Source organism: Drosophila nasuta, chromosome 2L (assembly GCF_023558535.2).
Source record: "Drosophila nasuta strain 15112-1781.00 chromosome 2L, ASM2355853v1, whole genome shotgun sequence".
NCBI classification, from domain to species: Eukaryota; Metazoa; Arthropoda; class Insecta; order Diptera; family Drosophilidae; genus Drosophila; species Drosophila nasuta.
The window spans coordinates 27,176,290-27,197,794 of NC_083455.1; the positions used below are offsets into that span (position 1 = coordinate 27,176,290).

General features: G+C 36.7%; 2 protein-coding genes across 7 annotated transcripts; both read right to left on the bottom strand.

The window, feature by feature from the left end:
• Positions 1–386: 386 nt before the first annotated feature.
• On the bottom strand, positions 387–3,695 carry LOC132795206 (hepatocyte growth factor-regulated tyrosine kinase substrate). 2 transcript variants are annotated; one of them, XM_060805804.1, is made up of 5 exons: positions 3,541–3,695; positions 3,286–3,370; positions 2,954–3,218; positions 2,229–2,600; positions 387–2,152 (listed from the first exon to the last, which is right to left on the bottom strand). In XM_060805804.1, exons 1-5 carry the CDS (start codon positions 3,569–3,571, stop codon positions 632–634), a joined length of 2,274 nt encoding a protein of 757 aa, XP_060661787.1. In that variant the 5' UTR covers positions 3,572–3,695; the 3' UTR covers positions 387–631. The 2 variants fall into 2 exon arrangements, with proteins under 2 accessions (XP_060661787.1, XP_060661778.1); XM_060805795.1 differs by having other exon boundaries at positions 388–2,152; positions 2,223–2,600.
• A 192-nt stretch (positions 3,696–3,887) lies between these two features.
• Positions 3,888–21,221, bottom strand: LOC132794821 (ATP-binding cassette sub-family G member 1). 5 transcript variants are annotated; one of them, XM_060805083.1, is made up of 12 exons: positions 21,087–21,221; positions 20,295–20,335; positions 20,109–20,235; positions 8,276–8,565; positions 7,200–7,345; positions 6,777–7,015; positions 6,356–6,699; positions 5,102–5,270; positions 4,937–5,037; positions 4,715–4,870; positions 4,441–4,649; positions 3,888–4,379 (listed from the first exon to the last, which is right to left on the bottom strand). In XM_060805083.1, the coding sequence occupies exons 3-12, from the start codon at positions 20,185–20,187 to the stop codon at positions 4,241–4,243; spliced, it is 1,872 nt and encodes a 623-aa protein (XP_060661066.1). In that variant the 5' UTR covers positions 20,188–20,235; positions 20,295–20,335; positions 21,087–21,221; the 3' UTR covers positions 3,888–4,240. The 5 variants fall into 5 exon arrangements, with proteins under 5 accessions (XP_060661066.1, XP_060661076.1, XP_060661060.1 ...); XM_060805093.1 differs by lacking the exon at positions 21,087–21,221 and having other exon boundaries at positions 20,295–20,343; XM_060805077.1 differs by lacking the exons at positions 20,109–20,235; positions 20,295–20,335; positions 21,087–21,221 and adding exons at positions 8,741–9,007; positions 15,352–15,650.
• Between the last annotated feature and the right edge of the window lie 284 nt (positions 21,222–21,505).

The window sequence follows — 21,505 nt, forward strand, 5'->3', positions numbered from 1 at the left end:
CATCACATTCATCAGTCATCGTTTGATGTATTCATCCGTAGCAGAATTCACCTCTTTCGATCATCTTCATCTAAATTTTTAGGGGTAAGTGCATTTACTTCATTTTATGTTTCTTTTCCATCAATAATTCATGGGGTAATATTAATATTTTTATGAGCTACAAGCTTAACAATAGATAAGCTAATTTATTACCTTCCTTTCCTTGTCGAAAAATAATTGCGCAGTTAATTGTGATTAGATTCTTTCTTTTTAATTCTTTTTATAAAATTCCTACCTTTCATGTTGCAATTCTTCGAAATCCCTCCCATTTCTCTAAAAATTACAAGCATCCATTTGTTTATTGATAAATTTATTTAATTAAAATGCTTTAAAGTAGTCGAAAGTCGATTATTATCTATGCTCCAGACCCGTTCATGTTTTCATTGTTTGGGAATTGCTTTCAAAGGATTAAATCCAGCTTTCTTACGTTAGTCTTTTGTCTAATTTTGCTCAAGAAATTCAGAAGCAGGTCGGATTTTGTTTTTGACTACGTTTGACAAATACATAATATAATATAGTTTTTTGGAATAACATGCGGGTTAGAATAAGATCTCGATCTAATTGTTTAACGTTTTAACAAAAAAAATGGGTTCTAATCAAAGCTGATGAGCTCCGCGGTGGCAGGTTCAGTTGCCTTGACAGGTTCGGGTTCGTTTTGCGGTGGAGCTGGCGCAGCAGCCACAGCTTGAACCTGGGCTTCGATAGTTTGAGGTGGAGCTGAGACTGCGAGCTGTTGTTGTTGTTGTTGCTGTGGTGGCGGAGCAGCTGCTTGTGGAGGCAGTTGTTGTTGTTGTGGCGGAGCTTGAGTGTTGGCGAGGGGCGAATGTGTTTGAACCATTTGCTGTTGCTGCAACATGACGTGGGCCAGATGGGGTTGGGGTTGCTGAAGAGGTTGCGGTGGCTGTTGTATGGATTGTGGTGGTTGTTGAAGGGATTGCGGTGGTTGCTGAAGGGATTGTGGTGGTTGTTGAAGGGATTGCGGTGGTTGCTGAAGGGACTGTGGCTGTTGCAGAGACTGCTGCAGCGGCGCTTGAGGTTGTTGTTGCTGCGGCAGCTGCTGCATCATTGGATTAGCCTGTCCGGGATTGGGATACGGGTTGTCGGGTTGCATCATGTACATGCCAGGAGGCGCAATCCCTCCCGCAAATTGTCCATTCGGAGCAGCGGCAAAGCCGCCAGCTGCCGCATATGGATTGTAAACGTTGTTTAATTGATGCGAGGGCGAACCGTGAGGCGCCGCCATGTAGGGATATGGAGCTGTCTGCTGGCCCATCAAATACTGCGCCTTTTGATGCTCTTGGCGCAGCTGCATTTCGCGTTCCTGCTCCTGGATGCGCTGCAGTGCCAGCTGACGTTGATAGTCCAAATACTCTTGTTTCTTCTTGCGCATAATCTCGAGTTTCTGAGCCATCTGCAGTTGACGCTGTCGCTCCTGCTCCTCGGCAATGCGACGCAACTTCTCCACATGCTCCTGGCGCAGCACATCCAACGCTGCACGCGAATCCTTGATCTGGGCGAGCTTATCCTGCAGCTGCTCGTACCACATGCGCTTGTCGTCCAGCTCCTTGATGTAGCTGAGCTGTTGCGAGTGCAGCGAGGTCAGCGTCATGAAGAGCGTCTGCACCGAGGAATCGTTGGAGATGCTGCGACCACGACTCGAATTCGATTTCATGCGGTTCACAAAGATCTCGACCTGGATACGCATGTTGGCGGCAAACTCGTCGATCTGCAGCTCATCGGCGGTCTTGGCTGGCAGCATTTGCTGTGCCTGTTGCAGCAGTTGTGGCAGCTGCTGTTGGGGTTGCGGTGTAGGTGGCATAGGACTAGGTGCCGAGGGACTAGCCATGACCGAGGATTCGCTTATCTTGCGCTGCTCCCAGTAGCTGCGATTCAAGTACTTGGCCAAGTCGGGATTGCTTTCCTCCTGCTGTTGCTGCTGTTGCACAGCGACTTGGGCTTGAACTGGCGGCGCCTCGGGGCTTGGAGATCGTTGCTGCATACGATAGCTAATCGGTTGCTGCTTCTTTTGCTCCGCCTCCGACTGGCTAAGAGCCAGCGCCAAGTTCAGTTCCTCCTCCTCCTTCAACTCCTGTTCGCTTTTGCGCGCTGGCGTCTGTTAGGAATAACAATAAAAGAGAAAGATTTAATTTAATTTTGCCGTGGCCACCAATAAGACAACCAACCTGCACCTGTTGTGACAGCGAGCTGTTCAAATATTCCGCAGGCAGATCCGAATCTCCAGCCACTCTCGTTGAACTAGTCTTGCCAGAAGCTGCTCCAGCTGGACGTTGCAATGCCATGAAGCAGCCGTCGCACACACGCACGTCCTTCTCGATGCCATACTTGGGCAGCGGGCACTGTTTACCCGTGCACTGGCCACAAAATACCTGACCGCAATTACGGCAGTGATGCTTGCGATTGGTGAACGTGAACTCGGCACGACACCGATGACACACCTTGCCATCTGCCCAGTTGGGCGCCGTGTCGGCGGTGAACATGGCATCCGCCTCCTTGAGTTCGGGGAACGTGTGTCCCTTGGCCTTCAAAATGGTCATGGTGTCCTGTGAAGAGAAAGTAGAGTTTTAAAAGGGTTTTGTATTGTTGAAATTAAAGATTTTCTGCTCGTTAAGAACTTCTGCCAATCTAGGCGGATAGATAATCTTGACTATAAGCTGTCACTGCCGCCCTCTCTTTAGAAAGGGTATAAAAACAGAAACTTCGGGAATTCCCTTGACGGAACACTTTAGTCACCTTAATCGCCCGATTAATCTAGACAGATAGATGCACATAACTATAAGCTGTCACTGATCAAGCATATATGCTGCTTATACCATATACAGCCCTTTTTCTTCTGAGAGGAATGGGATTAAAAACATAAATTCGGGGAAGTCTCTTGAAGGAACACTTAAGTCACCTTAATCGCCTGATATTTGTCCATAGAACGAAAAGCATAGGCCCATGTTTGGACTAGTTCCAGCATTTTCTGACGCACATTCTCGTGCGGCGTCTGCTCCAGGAAGCTGCTAAACATCTCGCAGTTCTCCTTGGTGAACACTTCGTCGTGCACCGGAGCTCCGCAGTTCTTCACAATGCTCTCGAGCACCAGTAGCGAGTAGCATGCCGAGTGAGGATTGGGCGAGTTCATTTTCTTCTTAATAGCAGCAAAGGCATTTTTTGGGCTGCAATTGAATAATTTAATTAGTTTAGAATGACTTTTGCTTTTACCCAATTGGAAGACAAGCTTACGTGACATCTTTCTGGTTGATTTCATCGCAGATCAAGAGTATGGATGGCCAGTCGGGTTCCAAGCGCAAATGGCTGGTTGCGTTCTCTGCAAAAATACATAGTATTATTGTAATCTCTTTTTTTTCAACTGCGTTTGAGGTTCATTCGCCTTTTTTTGTTGCGTTGTTTTTTTCTTTACTTTTGCTTAGTTTAATCGATGAGTCATTTGGTTGCACTTTTTGCTTGTTTAACTGATTTCTTGCGTGCGTCACTTACCCAGATTTCGATCGAAAGTAGAGCGAAACATTTTCTAATTGCTTTACACTCGTTATTTTGCTCTAAATTCTAACTCGATAAAAGTTTCAATTGTGTTTTCTTTATGTATATTTTGCTTCTGCTTAAAAGCTGCTGCTGTCGTATTGCAGTGTGACCATACGTTTAATTCCAAAATATACCTTATACACCGGGCCAGTTCAGTGTGGTGGCAAGCGATAAACGTAGTTGATAAATTGTATATCGATTATACTTAGGGCTGCAATGTATAGCGCACCAACTTTTAGTATTTAAATACTGCAAGCGCAAAATTTGAATCTGTTCATAACGTTAAATAAAAGAAAACTCAGTTTTTATAACATTTCCATTTTATTCGTACGCACATAAAAATTCTTACTAAAATCTAGTTAAAACAATAAGACAAAAACTAGCCAAATGACATATATACATTATGTATAGTCCTATAAATGTATGTACATGCATATGAAAGTGTATAACCGTATAAAAACTACATATTTGTATATTCGCTATGTCTACAATATGTGTATGCCACATTTAGCATTAGTTAAAGTATCACACGCCGATGTAAAATATAGTTCACTTGATAAGTTCACTAAGCGATAAGTAACATAAAATCACATTCAATTTATATTAAGCTCAAATACTCGTGTGCTTGGCAATTCCCCGCAAGTGAAGCACCAAATTAACCCGACTTGACTTTACGCTTGAGCGTGAAGTACGCCAAGATCTTGAATAGAACTATTTGGGCCAGAATCATCATGATGTTGTAGCCAAAATCGCTGTGTTCCATGCCAAACTGTCGCAGCACTGTGATGGCATTTCTGTAAATAGAATAGCGATTAAAAACTTATATTTCCAGTTTCGATATAAATGGAAGCTTACTTGAAATGACAGTAGAACTCCTCGGAGGGGCAGACCAACTTGTCACGATGGTTGCCATACAACGCGATTACCATATTCTCCAAGGCATAGCGCAGTGGTGAGAGGGCGGCAATAAAATGCAAGGCTTTTGGTATGTGGGTCAGAAGGATGAGGAAACCCGAGAACATGAGCATAAAGCACGTAGACACGGCGCCAACAAATGTGCCATTCTAAGAAAGAGAGAAAGAATTAAATTAATTATATTGCACTATAGTTTAGTTGGGATTATACTTACCACTGGATTCAGAATAGTGCCGAGGAAAACACCCAAGCCATCGGCGCATATTGTTACCACAACCGCAGACAGCAGATACTTGACAAATCGATCCATTTCCACTGGCTGATCAGTCATCATATATCCAATTGTTATATAGACCGTGGAGAAGATGATCTGAGAGTAGAGGAGGGAATAGATTAGCTTTGTAGTTGGTGAGCAATTTTCTCTGGGAATACTTACATGCACTGGTGTTGATGTTATCATTGTGGCCACATAGTAGGTTCTTAGTTTATACCAATTGTTGAACGTTTCCTTCTTGATGATCTCAATCTCCAATGGATCTGCAATCAATCAGCAACAGCTAAGCAAAGAGAGGCAGCTATAGAAAGATTTCAATCCGCTTACAGCGCAAGATTCCAGGCATTATAGTCGTGTACCAGAGATAAACACAGTGTATCATGATCATGCCCACATTAGAGATTTGTTTGGTCGCATTGATGCCCGAATCGCCAAAGAAGAGTCCGATCATCACAGCACTGAGAATGTGCATGCCCAGCTTCAGATAGGTCAAGGTCTGTCAGGAAAACAGAAAGGAAATATTTGAAATGTTAATGAGGTTCTAAAAATGAGACTTGAGTATTTAAATTAAATAACTAACATAAATAATGTATGTTTCTATGAACCGGTTCGTAAGCATTGAAATTAAAAATAAATATATGCATATGCATATTTATATTTATTTTTCTTTTTTAGGAACAAATTTATAGTCAAGTTTTAGATTTTGTGCACTCGTTTAAATTTTATGTTCAAATTTAGAACACAATTTGCAATCGAGAATGTTGTCATTTTAATATGGGCCGAAAACAAACAAGAATTTTGGTATTGCTTTCAGATTTTGCGCTTTTGGTTAGATTTTGAAATGTATTTTGAATGTTTTTTATTATAAAGAACTTTATTCCCAGATTGGCGAAACATGAATAAGAAATTTTGACAAAACTTTTGGGTCCCGATTTCGCTTCCGCAAATTAAAGAAAATCGAATAGTAAGCGTAAGAATAGTATATATGATTTTTCAAAATTTGGTTGCGATCAGATAAAAATTGTAGGACAAAAACGCACATTTACTTCGGTGGCTTTGACTGATCTGGTATATTGTGTACTCTATAGTATATTCTGAATATGGTATTTTAATATACCAAATATAGAGTTTGGTATATTTTTAGAAATTAAAAATTGTAGGGCAACAACGCACACTTCGGTTGCTTTGACTGATCTAGTATATTCTGAATATAGTATTTTACTATACCGAATATAGAGTTTGGTATATTTTTAGAAATTAAAAATTATATGGCAAAAACGCACACCTACTTCGGTTGCTTTGACTGATCTGGTATATTGGGTACTCTTTAGTATATTCTGAATATAGTATTTTAATATACCAAATATAGAGTTCGGTATATATATTTAGAAATTAAATAGGGTTATTTATTTTGAATCTAGTATAATAATATACCCAACGCAGAATTTGGTATATTTTCAGTATTTTTCTGTATATTTATGCGGTATATTTCAATTATTCACTATGAGTAACGGAAATCTTACAGTCGAGCACACTCGACTGTAGCTTTCCTACGTGTTCTCTCTGTGTGCCTTATCTTACCCAATCGCGGAAGAACTGCAGATGACAGCGTCCAATTAGCAGCCAGAGTCGCATCCATTCAGGCGGCGGATAGGTGTGCTTAATGAGCTCCTTTGTCGACTCCATGGTCTGCAGCTGCACTTTGGGCTGCGACGTCGTCTGCTGCCCTTGGCTGGGGGATTGGGCTTGCGACTGAGATTGGGATTGGGATTGGGATTCATTGAACTTGGCCACTTGCGCCTCAGTTGGTGGCTCAACGTCGTCCGCTTGCATCAGCTGCTGATCGTATCGCCAGCGCGTGTCCTTGGCGCATTCGGTTAAAGCCGCCGTGTGATCCTCAAAGTCACCATTCACACACTCCAGCACTGTGATGAGAGACAATGAAGTGACATTGCTTTGTGAGAGGAGTGTCAGGTGGGGCGGAGGGGGAAGATGTACTTACAGAAGTCAGCTGGATTGTGATAGGCGGGACATTCGAGTCCGATCGTCTTGAGAAACATCACCGTATTCTGGGGCGTGCCCTGGTACGTGCATTGACCCGAGCTGAGCACGTAGATCAGGTTGAACAGATTGTAAATGTTGGTCGATGGCTGATGGATTGTGCACACAATGGTTCGACCCTCGTTCGCCAGCGATCGCAACAGTTGTATGGTATCAAAGGAAGATGAGCTGTCCAGTCCGCTGTGGAGCAGTAAATGGCAGTTGGAATGGTTTCAATTTCAAGGTTAGCACATGTTCGTTTCGTTTTTTTTTTCTTTTTTCGCAACTGGTTTCGTTTTGGATTCATCATCTCTTTATATGGTTTTTATGGTTTGTTATATATTATATGTATGTACACATGTCTGTCTGTGTGGCATTTGCTTACGTTGTGGGCTCGTCTAAAAATAGCACTGCTGGATTGTCTATCAGCTCTAGGGCAATGGATAGACGTTTCTTCTGGCCGCCACTCAGCTTCGAGCATCTGGTTTGTTTCGCTTTCGTTAGCTTCAATGTGTTTAACAAGTGATCAACCTGCAAAGATGAATGTTTGAATTAGAAAAGTGCTTTACTACATTTGACACGTATTCTTTTTCTTTCTAGCACAAGCTGCCAAAGCTTCTAATACTGATAGATATTAATTGGAAAAGTGATTCACATTTTACATGCATTAAATTTAAATAGTAATTGGAAAATTAGTTCACATTTTACTTGCATTAAGTTCTTAATTGAAAAGCTTCTTAAATTAAGCCAAGCTTATTAAAGTTTACTTGCAAAGCTTTTGTATGTTTAAAATTCTAAACAAGTTCCTTTAAGCTTTTACATCAAGCTCATTAAAGCTTCGTAAATTTCTAATAATTGAATTTATTGAAGTTCAAAATAAAAGTGTTTTATATAAAAGGAGTGTAAAAAGATATTAATAAAAAATTTCTGTTTATAATCGTTGCCATCAAGTTCATTAAAGCTTTTGTTCTAATAATTGAAGTAAAATTTTTCTTGTTTAAAAAGACTGCAAATTTAATATAAGGGCTTTGATAGTTTTCTTTTAAAGAGCTTTCAAAGCAAGAAGCTATTGTTTTTTTGTGTTGATATGTTATTACTGTTTATGCTCGCAAATTTTCTAAGGTGAATTGTTTTCAGTCTTGTTTAAAGTCTTCAAAATCTTTCTTACATTAATTTTCAAATGCACTTTAATCTCTTTCCTTGCGAAGTTTTTAATAATGTTTATGATTCCAATTCATCTAAAATGTAGTTCTTTGATTCGTGCTTAAACATAAAAGCCTTCAATATGCTTTTCAAATCTTTTCTTCATTAATTTTCAAATGCATTTCCATCTCTTTTTCCGCTTAGCTTTTGTCTTGCAATTATTTTTAACTGGCTTCACTTTTCGCGATCTTGAAAGCTATTCTGAACTATTAAAAACTTCATAAAGCATTTCAAAGCTTTTCTAAGCTGTTCTCTTACCAAAGCACGCTTCTCCTTTAGGCTGACACACTTGTTGGATATTTTGAGGGCCGCTGCCAGCAGCATTGTTTCCTCGACGGTGAAGAATGGATAGAAATGATCGTCCTGCATGATGTAGGCGCACAATTTGCGTGCTTTGCCGATCTCGATGGTGCCCGAGACGCCGGTTTTGGTGAGGCCAGTGAGAATGTTCATAAGACTAGATTTGCCGGCACCCGATGGACCCATGATGGCCGTCAGTTCGCCGGACTTGAATGTGCCCGTAATGCCCTTGAGCACAGATTTTTTTTCTACATATGTAAGAACAACAATGAAATGAATGTTATGAAAGATATATTTCAAGAATTGTTCAACACAAAGTTCATGTAGAGTCACAAAATATGTGCTATGTGGGTTAATGAGATACAGTTGAAGATTTCAAGAGTGAGATATTCAGATTAATTATGCATAAATCGAGAAACAAACCTTTTTTCTTAGGCTCTTTAACCTGATAGACGAGATCTTCAAAGTGTATATCGATGCCATAAACGTTCTTTAGCAGTTTGTTAGTGTCCATGATTGTGCGATTTATGTTTTATTTACTTTTCGGATATTATTTGTTTACGCTGCGCATACGTAATATTTTTTCTTATGATTGTTCTATTTAATTGTAGCGTTTTTTCAGTTCGTTTAGCAATTGTTGCTTAAGTTGGTTTAATACTTGGTTTTTATTTCTTTTGATCGCTTGGGTTACTGCAAAAAAACATTTGTTTAAGCTTATGACTTGAGTGTGTTGCACAAGCAACGAAAAGATAGTCTTGCAATTAGTTGTTGTTGTTGTTGAGTGGCTTATTCAAGGCAAACACATTTACATAAATGTTTAATTACAACGTCTAAAAATATTGTACAAGACAAGAAAAAGGGAAATTAAAGTTATGACGCAGCTTGTTGTCTGTAATTGGAGCGAAAACTTTTTTGGCCAAGATCATGAACTGCTGAACCATTGCACAAAGTGCTCAACCATTGAGTCGCATTGAGACAGAGAAACAGCTGTTGCTAACAACGCGACTTTAACTGCGACTTCGACTGCGGAAGAAGCAACAACTGAGACAGCGACGCCGACGTCGACAGCGACAGCGACTGCGACGCTTACCGAGGGCGATGAATAAAAAAGCAAAACAACATCCAATAAATTAAATAACAACAATGACAATAGGGCAAGCATATCGAATCGGAATTTGGCAATGCAAAACGCGTCGTCGCGACGTCCGAAAAGTCAACAATCGAGTGAGTGAATAAAAAAACAAATCTGATTTTATTTTTCAAGTTTAAGCCTGGGTCGTAGACATTTTTGGGCGAAAAGAACTGACGCACACACAATCACACACAATCACACACACACAACTAGTCATTAAGCTTGTGAATCAACAGTCATCGTGAGCAACAACACAGAAAAACAACAACCACAATGAGTCGTAATAATAATTATAAAACAAAAAATAATAATATTAAGAAGTGGCCCATAGAAAGAGAGGGAGCTAGAGAGCAATAACAGCAAACGACCTTCCCGAAAGAGGCCCCAGAAACGAAAAAAAAAACATCAAATAAAGAAGAGATATGCGTATTCCTCGGGTATGATATGAATTCTGTAAATAACATTAGCAAACAAACATCAAGTGTAAATAAAGATAAGTCTGTTCTCGGCGATAGAAAAACACCGAATTCACTTTGACTCTATTGAACTTCTCTTCTCTTCTAAGCTTTTGTTTATTTGTTTGTAATCTCGCTTAATGATACGCTAATTGTCATTCTCGATTTATGATTGGCTTAATTGGAATAATAAAGTATCATTCTACACTCTTTATTAATAAGATAATTAAAGATTTTGTTGTGAGTTGAACTTCTCTAAAGTGTGCAAAGCTTCTAGTATTTCTCTAGTATTTTCAAATTTTGTAATGTTCATTCTTTGAATACCTTTATTATTAATTGTCTCTGTAAATTTATGATTGTTTTAATTGGAGTACTAAAATATAAAGTAAAGAACTACGATACTGTAATCTCTAAATATCTAAAATTAGGTTTCGTAGTGAGTTGAACTTCTCGTTAGGTGTAAAGAACTTCCCATTAATAATTTCTAGTATTTTCCTAGTATTTTCATATTTGTAATATTTTTATTTGGCGTCTTTTTTAACAAACTTTTAACATAGCTATTATAAAATAAATAAATATCTATAAGTGAAGAACTTTTCATTTAAAATTCTGGTATATTTTTCGTATTTCCAAGTTTATATTTATTTTTTTAAACTTTCATTAATCGAAGTTCAGCATTAAATATTAATTATTATTGTTGATTTCTGATTAATTTAAATGGAATTATAATGTGTAGTTAAACTTCTTGTAAACTATGAAGAACTTCTCATTTATAATTTCAAGTCTTTTTTAATATATCCATATTTTGTAGTATTCATTTAGTTTCAATTTATCGAAACTCTACTTTAGCTCTACTCATTGCGTTGACGTCAGAAAGTAGGTTGTTGAATTTAGCACTTGGTTTTTATTTTTAGGGCGACGGTGAAGTGAGGGTTTGTAAGATTCTGGTTCTGATCGAAACAATAGATTCTTATTATAAAATTAAATGAAAGGAATTTGTGGGGAGACTAAGAAATGTTGTATAATTTGTATAAATTTCAACTTGAAATAAAAGATATAATCAATTGTGAAGAGTTGTTCTCGAAGTAGTTATTATAAATCATCAAAGTGGAGCTGTCTTCGATAGCTGAGCAACTTTGGTAAAGGTAATTAAACATTTGCCGCATCGAAGAGGAAGCTGAAGAGGCGGCACTGAAGATGGCGAAGAATTGGACAAGACAGCAAAGAGCAAAGATCAGATAAAAACAAAAGACTTGAGATAAAAAAGAATCAAACAACTTGAGCGAGCGAGCAAAGAATAATGACATTTGTTGATTGTTGTCAAATAGAAATCAAACATTGACAATAAATGGCACAAATTGCGAAACTAAAAAAATAGCTGAAAATGGCCAGAATACAGTCAGAGAACCGTCAAGTGCGTTGTTGTTGTTGTTGCTGATGTTGTTGTTGGCGTCGCGGTTGCTGCAACCAGCAAGCAGCCAAGAGGTAGCAACACCTGTTTAAGTAGCGCTTAATTGTCGACGGTTCGTTGCTGCGACCGTCGAAGTTGAAAACGCGAAAAGTGAATCTGAAGTAGACCTGGCTAACCCCGCTGTTAGCATTTTCTTGTTTTAGCTTTTTGCATTTGCTTTTTACAGTTTGTGTTTGTTGTCTCTCTCTATAGGTTTGCGCAATGAAATTCCCGCAGCCTCAGAGAGACTGGCTTTAGAATATTTTTATTACTACGTGACCATTGAATTAATGGCTCAAAGAGGTTGTTATTATCATTATGATTATAACGCGTATTCTCGCCTTTCAAAAGTCTGTCATTGATGGAAACAATAAGTGCGAGTTGCATTGAGGACAGCCTATCCCAGTTCTCACTTTGTCAATGAATAATGTGCACTGTCCTTCAGCTGCTTGGGTTGAACCGCAGGTCGTTCAATATATCAAATGCAATTTGAACCTTGGGAACGCAAACACTTGACCACAGGTTAAGGGTTATACGTACATATATTGGGAGGGGAGGAGGAGGAAGCGTTCCACTTGCCATCAATTAAACTAAATTGTAATAACATTCAACGCAACTGAAGGTACTTGTTCTCACAGTCCCCAGACACTTGTCTGTGCCACACTATGAAATAATTACAGGCCATCATCTTTACGATATTAACTTTCAAGTTCTAGTTAACTCGGCCAACAACAGATATGTTATACTATATGGCAATTTCTGTTGTTTTTTTTTTGGCTTCTGTGGAATTTCCGCTATTAAAGCGTTTCGCATTTCTGGGAAATTTTCCACAACTTATGCCATTAATCAGATTTATTTAATGAGATTTTGTTAGAAGAAAAATAACCAACCATTAATATTGAATGAATTTTCAATTTCAAATTTGTAGTTGGAAATGAATTTAAAATATTTACAAAATCCAAAGTAATATCTATTTAATAAACATTACTTTTTTTGATCGTGCCTTGGGCTATGAAATTTGCTATGCAGATTGATGCCGAAGACTAAAGATTAAACAACATTTTTTTTTTGTGCTGGCATAAACAGAAGAAGTTGGTGTAAACACAGACAGAGAATGCCGAGAAGAAATGTGTTTAATATCATACAGATTTTTACGAGCTAGCTTGAGGCACTTAAACAAATCATAATCTCAGTGCGAGCATTATTATAATATAATCATCGCATTGTGGTTCTATCAAGCGTCAAGGTTGTAGGAGAGAATACACTCATCTGAATAGAATACGTATAGGATTGAAATATTCTGAGTGAGTGAGATGCTGACACGTGTGTTGAGCTTTTGTTTAGTCATCGGTTGGATAACAAAAAATCAGTTGGCTAGTTCTCCAAATCGTGTAATAACTGTTATTCTACATATTCATTAAATAATAAAGTATCTTATCAGTAGAAGCTTCTCAAAGTGCATTGCAACAAAGTAGTTTGGCAACTTTTGTAGTTGCTTGCACAATCGCAACAAAAAAATACATTTAAGAAAGTTGTAGGAAAGTGTTTTCTTCTGTGGGATATATACCAATTGCTATATTTGGTATATTTATACAGTACTACGTTAAAAATATGGTATATTTGCAGTGTTCATACAAAAAATTCGTATAAAACAGTGCGATATTTATTTTAAAAATATACTAAAACTATATCAATGGTTGTATTTGGTATATCAATACTGCACTAAAAATATACTTTAAAGTGAAAAATATACCAGTATTTTATACAAAAGTTTTTCTTATAAAAAATGCGGTATTAATTATGAAATATAGCAAATTTATATACCACAAAAATACTAAATATTTACCAAAATCTCTATTTGGTATATTGATATATTGTATTTGGTATATCGATATAATACTGCTCTACAAATATATTATAAAGTGAAAAATATACCAAAAGTTTTTCTTATAAAACAATGTGGTATTAATTGTGAAATATACCAAATTTATATACCACAAAAATACTAAATATATACCAAAATCTCTATTTGGTATATTTATATAGTACTACATTCCAAATATACCTTACATCAATGGTTTAAAACTAAACTGAAACTATATCAAAGGTAGTATTTGGCATATCAATATTATAGTATAAGTATACCAGTTGCTTATACGTTTTTCTTATAAAACAATGTGGTATTAATTGTGAAATATACCAAAATTATATACCACAAAAATACTAAATATATACCAAAATCTCTATTTGGTATATTGATATAGTACTACATTCGAAATAAACCACATATCAAGTTATAATACCCTTCTACCCTGTGAATATTCTATAAAGCGCAGTTACAACTCTAAACGATCGTGTTTTATATTTTTAATATTCTCTTTTATAGTCGCATTCTGTAAGCGTTTGCAATTTTGGAGCGATCAACGAACCTGCGCAATCAGTTTTTCATATTTTTGAAAACAAAAGTTGCGCAACAAGTTCTTGGCTCGAAGTGTTGAATAAACACACTAATTTAAATTTAAATTAAGTCGACAAGCGGGCAATTTGTGTCAAGTAGACCATAAAAATCAATGAATTTAAACGAATATGATCTGAGGTATAAAACTGAGAACACTAAATAGTTCAATTTAATCCACTTCCAATTATTGTGAACAATTTTAATCAAGTTCGTCTTGGGTCAGATATTTTGATGACAGATCGTAGCCCTTTTCCTTCTCCTCTCCCTTCGTCGAGTGGCAAATAATTGCTTAGGGTCGTAATTAAATAGCGTACAGAGGGCACATATTAATTTGCCAATTAGTAAGGCAATCACAATAAAAAAAAAAGAAAAATTCCCGCTAAACTGTTTGTTTGCCCAAGGTACACGTAAATGTAAATAATAGCTGGAGCAACAGGTTGCTCTGAGCCCAACCCTTGAACACACACACAGAACCTTTTGACTCATTTTGGCAACGTCCGATAAGTAAATTGTATCTGAAAGATAAGCGCTAGAAAAGGGAAGCGTCTGAAATACTATAAATAGTTCACTTTCTTCTGTTTTTTTCCACCCGCACACGCACGTTGTCTATGTCAGAATGTATCTATGGATGGTATTATAGTATATGCGACGTCTGGTCTATATACCCTCATACCATATACATATATATTATAGTCTATTGGACTGTATGCAAACCGGAGCGGAGCGGAGTGGAGAGTATTGCATTACAAATTGTAGTTTTCCACGCCCTCGAGTCTCTCTGAGTATGTTGACGCTTGTTTGTTGTCCCCGCACATTGTTGTAGCCCTCAATGACAACAATGCTGATGTTGATGTTGGCCATGATGATGACTGTCGGGGGAGAACTATGTGTGGACTACGAGTATGTGGGGTGATATCATCATCAACGCGATTTGGCAACAATAATCGCTAGAGCTAATAAAATGTAAATAAATATGCTTTCTTCGCCCAGTAGAAGGAGACTCATTAAAATCGCAACGAATATGAAAACTACGCTATTCTGTGTGAGAGAATTTAATTGCGGTTGATAAAACAATGAGCCATGCCATCTGGCTGGCTGGCGCATGTGGCGTATGCGTAATATGTGCAAATATCATCATTATCATCATCATCATGTGTATCCCAGCAAATGCTGAACTTTGATCTACAAAGAATGTGGCACACAAGTGCTACAATATGATTTCATGGAAGGGGGCCAGCCAGCGAAGAAGAAGAAGAAGAAATGAAATGAAAGAACCCGAAATTGAAAGCAAAGTTACAAATAGTTCAATTGAGTTTTGCATATTAATAGCAACTTGGCAACTTGTTGAACGACTCAGCGGCAACAGCAAACACTTGCACTTGACACACACACACACACGAACACGTATACGAACATTCAATTCGTTTCAATTCAATTCAATTGAACTCGATCTAAAAATGCGCCTAAATGTATTTATTCATAATTATTCACAAATACAATAAAATATGTATTCACTTCCTACTTTCAATACCGTCGTACACTTGTTTCTTTCGATTCTTCTGACGAAACAACACGAACCGAGATGCAGAGGGTTTTTTTTGTTGTTGTTATTTATAAAGTCGAGCGAAGAACACACAACACATATGTCTGTATCTCTAGATATCGTGGTACATATATTATGCGAAATATATTTTGGATTTGTAACACGCGCAGCGACTACTCGAATATATATACATATGAATGAATATATATGAGTTTCTGTCTCTGTTTTTTGGTTTTTTGGCTTGTCAATTTCAAATTATGTTTCTCGAAATACAAAAAAACACACTTCCGAATCGCTCGAAATGCGGCGCGAGACTGAGTCGAAAAACTGAGACTGACTGGGTCGACTTTCAGTCAAAGCAGCGTCGACATCGCGACGTCGCAACGGAACGGAACTCGCGCAAAATAGTTTCTGAAGCATTGCGGCGGGTTCTCTGATATCGCATATAAAACATATAGTACTCAAAGTGTACTCTATAAAACGAATGGATATCTCAGTTTTGAATCGAGAGAGAGAGAGAACTGAACCGTTGCGCTCGCTCACTGGTTTCTTTCATTGTTTTCTAATGTTTATTAATAAAAAGAATAAAATGGATGAAAAAATACCCAGCCGCAAATTGCAATCGAGTATGAGAGCGAGAGAGAGGGACAGAGAGACAGCGAGCGAGCGAGAGAGAGAGAGAAATGTTTAGGCGCCCGTTTTTCTTTTGTTTATACTTGTAATTCTCTCGTATTTAGAATTCTCCCGTCGCTGTCTCATTTGGTTAATTGTATTGAACAATGCAGACAAGTTCAACTAGTTAGCAATTAACTAATTCATTTGGCAACTTTGTGACGACATATCAACAATTTCCCTTTATGGTCAATTATCTGTGCAGCCGCTCTACTTATTTTATTAACGCAAAGAAATAAGTTTTTAATTGCCCAATGAGCGATACTCTCATTAGATCATTTTCATATTAAGTCAAGCTATTATTTTTGAATAAAATATTTAATTTTTGCATTGATAATAATTTCCTTAATGATTCTAGCTATTATTTTCAATAAAAATGTTTGATTTTCGCGTCAAATATAATAGATAAGAAAGTTACAGTCGAGTGTACTCGACTTTGAGATACCCGATAGCCATTTTGAGTAAAAGAAGACGGTGCGGTATTCATTTTAAAAAATACCAAATTTATAAACCACAAAAATACTAAAAACAAACTAAAAGATATGTTTGGTATATTAATTAAGTACTACATTCAAAATATACCATGGATTAAAATACCAAAAAATATACTAAAGGCTGTATTTGGTACATCATTAAGGTACTACTTTAGAAATATACCATCGAGTGCAAAAATACCAGATTGTCACTGAGATTTAGGTGTTTATACGGCTGATCAGAAATATATATATATACTTTATAAACATTTTCTGCAGGCACAAAGTTATAATACCCTGCTACTTTATGGGTAGCGGGTATAATAATAAATACTTTATTTTCAAACATGCTTTCAAATTCCCGTTTGACATTTATAGAACTGCTTCGGTTGTATTTTCCTTATATGCAATATGTGGTGACCGTGTCAATTTTCAAATGCCTGCAACAACATTCTGAAACGATTTCGATACATTTATTATTCCGGTTAACCAGAGAATCGATCAGCAATTTAATTTAATTGATCGCAGTCCCGAATGAACCTTTGCCTTTGCACGATTCCCATTCTGAATCAGCTGCATTAATTGTGCATTTAAGATTTACAATTAGCTGCACAGACGACCCTTGGACACACTCGATAGATCAAGTTAATCCGGGTGTTTAGATATTGATTGCATATTAGTGCGCTTCAAAGACCAATTGATGAGCAGCAGCAGCAGCAACAAGCTAGAGAGTTGAGTTTATCATCATGAATCTGATTAATAAAGCTAATGGCTTTCGAATGACGCTCAAATATTGTCAGCTAATTTATTATACGATCTTATCTCCAAGTATGTGAGTGTGTGTGTTTGTCTGCTTCCATTATATTAATTTCGAGTTATCTTATCAACATCACAGCGAACAAGAGAACATAATTAAATGTTTAATATACTCAACCCTTTGATAGATAATGCCAAAACGAATATTCCGAGTCCTACATAATGGAATTTATTATGCGCAGCTCTTTGCGAGTACGAATATTGAATTTTCATAATGTGAAAGCTTGGTTGCTCAATGAACTTTAATCGACCCTTTGCCTAGCACTTTGAACTGTTCGTTTAGTTTAAGTTTTAAATTGGATATGTAACTGGAACTTCTTAGGGTACTTGGATAGTTTTCAAAAGAGTATTTATCTTTGTGCTGAAACTTTCTTTGTCTGACAATCTAGTATATTTTTAAATTTATGGTATATTTTGATTGTACTAATATTTCAATATACTAAATGCAATATTTTGTGCATTTTAGTATTTTTGTAGGCCGTTATTGTGATATTTTCTGTATTTTTGCGGTATTTACATTTGGTATGTTTTAAAATTAATACCGCATAAAACTGCTCTTTTACTCGTAGATTAACTTTTCAACTTTAGTTGCAGAAAGTTCTGGATGAATTGCTCTAGAAACTAGGTACTTAAAAAGTTGTTTAGTTCAGGAATATTTATTAGTGTTTTATATGTTAATAATTGCTGCCGATTAAGTGTGATTTAGCAGTTAATAAAAGTCTAGAATTAAGTGGTAAATGCTGGGAAATATTGAAGATCGATTGATAATTGAGTTTAATTTCAAAAAATTATTAAAATAGGAAAAGTGTTGCCAGCTGAATATGATTGATTGCATATTTCAAATTGCTCAAAATTTGCTATATATAAAGTTGTGCATGCGTGTGTGTGGCTTATTAAATATAAACACTACTAAAAGCATAGCAGCCACAACTCGGAGTAAAGGCGGCAAATTTCACTGCGTGCTTGATACAAACATGCGATCGGAAACGCTTTTGACATTGACATTGAAACCGAACACCGAACAGCGAGCATCGAACACTGCAGAAGTAGACAGAGACAGAGACAGAGTGAGAGAGAGAGAGAGCGAAGCAACAACAAATGTTTTCGACTTCCCAAAACAACAACGAGACAACAACCGGCTGGCCTTCTTTGCATAGTAATCAAACAACGCAACAACTGCGATACTAACAGGCTTTGGCTTTGGATGCGGCTGTTAGCCACAATAAATATGATACTCGGCACCTCTCTCTCTCTCTCTCTCTCTCTCTCTCTCTCTTTCTTGTCTCTTACTGCTATTTTAGCCGGCTTTCGGCTGCGGGGGAGCGCTGGAAGCGTTCAAAAAGCGAAGCGAAATGTCGTCACGATTGTCAGTTACAGTTGAGTGAACTCGCGATTTCAACACACAACTGTATAACAATCCATTGAACTGTATATCAATCCCATAAAAAAATCACAAACCACAAATCTGACAGATCACACAGTTTCACTTAGTTTTTTTTTTTTGCTCACTTATTTCAAGTTGAACTTGCACAACTTGCGAACTTATTATCATTCATTATAGTCATGAGCATCTTCTGAGAATACAATCCGCAACAATTTGTTCATTTTGTTTAATGATTTATAGTGAATATAGTGGCTATATAATATGGAAACTAAACATGCTAGAGGACAGCAGCTAGACAGCTGAGTGAACACAATTCAGGGGCTCGGCAAGGCAAACCGTTTAATGATTTAATTCAGTAGCTTTGACGAATGATCTGATAATGACAAACTGACAAACATTTTGAAAAGCCAATTAAAAATTAGAATATCAAATGTTTTATATGTGTGGAATTCGAATAGAAATAACTTTACCACTTTAATTTTAATTAAAATAATACCAGAGATAATATCTGCAAAGGTCAATCCTAAAACCTAAAAGACCTTTACAACACTGCCAATCAAAATCTTCTATTTAATTATGAATGAAATTTGAATAAGATTTTGTTTAGAAGCCTAACTTTACTGCCTTACGAAAGATAATATCTGCAAACCTCTATCCTAAGAACTAAAACCCTTTACAACACTTGACAGTATTTTTCAAAAGTTAGATAATCAAAAGATTCTCTACAACATAAGAATGGAATCTTAATAAGATTTTGTGTAGAAGCATTAACTTTACTTTAATTAAAATTTAAAATAATACAGCAGATAATACATCTGCAAAGGTCAAAACCTCGTAGCCCAATTAATTGCTTCCTTTACAACACTGTCAAGTATTTTTAGCTTGCAAGCCTTGTATTTCTATTTTTTGAGAATTCATTAAAAACTTTTGTAAACGGGTAATATAAACAAGTTTAATGTGTGTTCACCCGATAAATTAGAGCACACACATTGTGATTTATAGCCTACAGACAAAGAGGGAGATAGAGAGAGAGAAAGAGGGAGATAGATATCATTTACTATAAACAGGGTTTCCGTTTGAGAATTTGTTCGCATCACTTTTACTTTTTCAACGTCTCGAAGCGTAAACTTGGCTGCCTTATCGAGTGTCAAATGAGGGCACTTTTCGTGTCTGTTTAAATGTCTAATGAGTGCGTTCTGGTGTCGAGGTGTTCATGTTTGTTATGGATGAGTTAGGAGCACGACGACGATTCAATTACGAATACGTGGGGATAATTCTAATGTAGGCTAAAGAACTATCACTTATTATTCTATATTCTATTCTACAATATTTTCGCATGCTAGTCACGTTTTTGGCAAATGTTACGATCTTTAATGGATTTGTAATTGATGCACAACAGTTCACTTACCTTTCGATTTATCCACTACCTCATAGCGGAGATTCGCGAAGCGAATTTGGGGCGCATAATATTCCGGTGACCTCTTCATTGTAATCCTTGAATAACTTGTTCCTCAAAAGAGTCGTTTATTAAGTGCCTATTAAAGACATGTTGAGATCATTTCGTAAAAGGTGTTTTATGGCCAACATAACTCACCTGAGCTGCGTAATATGCGAGTGCATTAAGTAACCTCTTGCCTGTTTATTTAAATAAAATATTTTCATGCTATATATTATACAATAAACAACTTTTAGAGTTCTCTGAAATGTTGAATTTAATATTTTTAATCTCAATTAAAAGCTAGAGAATCGCGTGAGCATCTAATGTGGAAAGGTCATAGGTTTATCATTTGGCGTACTTGAATTTCGGAAACTTTTTGGGTGCAAATGTGATGACGCCAAAAAATGTTCTCGGGTGTTGAACTGAATAATCTGAAAACCTTTGGTTATCATTATGCTGTGTGATGATCACATGAATTGAATCATCTATTTCGTGCTATCAAAGATGTTTAAACTTTTCTAAACTTTTTTGTAGATTTCATGGTCTTCTGTTATCAACTAAAAACTCTTATAAAACCACTCTTTTATTTCATATATTCTTTTGTACTTAACAACAGTATTCCAATCTTAAAATCAACAGTCGTGCTTTCAAAGATGTTTAAACTTTTCTAAACTTTTTTGTAGATTTCATAGTCTTCTTATCAACTGAAAACTCTTATAAAAGCACTCTCTTATTTTTTATTTTCTGTTGCACTTAACAACAGTAATCCAATTTTAAAATCAAGAGTCGTGCTAATAAAGATGTTTAAACTTTTCTAAACTTTTTTGTAGATTTCATGATCTTCTGTTAACAACTAAAACTCTTATAAAACCACTCTTTTATTTCATTAAGTACATTCTGTTGTACTTAACAACAGTATTCCAATCTTAAAATCAACAATTTACTAACCAATAAATTCGAAACTGCCTTTCGCAAATTGAGTTGTGAACAATTGATTCGAAAGAGGGTTTTTATTCCGATTTTATCAGTTTGGGTTTCAGATTTCAAATTGGAGTTTTGCTACCGAATCATTTGAAGTGTTCCACGAGACTGCAAAAAAAATAATTTTTATCCAGCGCTGTGGGCGCAACTACTGCGGCTGCTGTGTTGCCAGACCTGGACTGTTTAGCGTTTTTAATTACTAGTTGGAATTAATTTTACAGCTGGCGATTAAATTTAACCTCGGTGCTCAGCTCAGGCTCGCGATGAAAGGCTCAAGCAAGTTTAGCTGCAATAAAAAAAAAATTAGTTAAAATGGCAAACGAAGAAACAAGTGCGATCGCATAACAAATGTATGAGAGAGAACTATTTGAAGAAACATGCGGAAA

Bases quoted from the DNA above. Each gene is read 5' to 3' on its own strand.
- LOC132795206 (XM_060805795.1), bottom strand. From the start codon at position 3,571: ATGTTTCGCTCTACTTTCGATCGAAATCTGG. The intron at 3,219-3,285 runs GTAAGCTTGTCT...ATTCAATTGCAG, and splicing joins ATCAACCAGAAAGATGTCAC to CCCAAAAAATGCCTTTGCTG. The intron at 2,601-2,953 runs GTGACTTAAGTG...TTCTCTTCACAG, and splicing joins ACAAATATCAGGCGATTAAG to GACACCATGACCATTTTGAA.
- LOC132794821 (XM_060805077.1), bottom strand. From the start codon at position 8,831: ATGGACACTAACAAACTGCTAAAGAACGTTTATGGCATCGATATACAC. The intron at 6,700-6,776 runs GTAAGTACATCT...CTCTCATCACAG, and splicing joins TCACAATCCAGCTGACTTCT to TGCTGGAGTGTGTGAATGGT. The intron at 4,380-4,440 runs GTAAGCTTCCAT...TTCTATTTACAG, and splicing joins GAGTTCTACTGTCATTTCAA to AAATGCCATCACAGTGCTGC.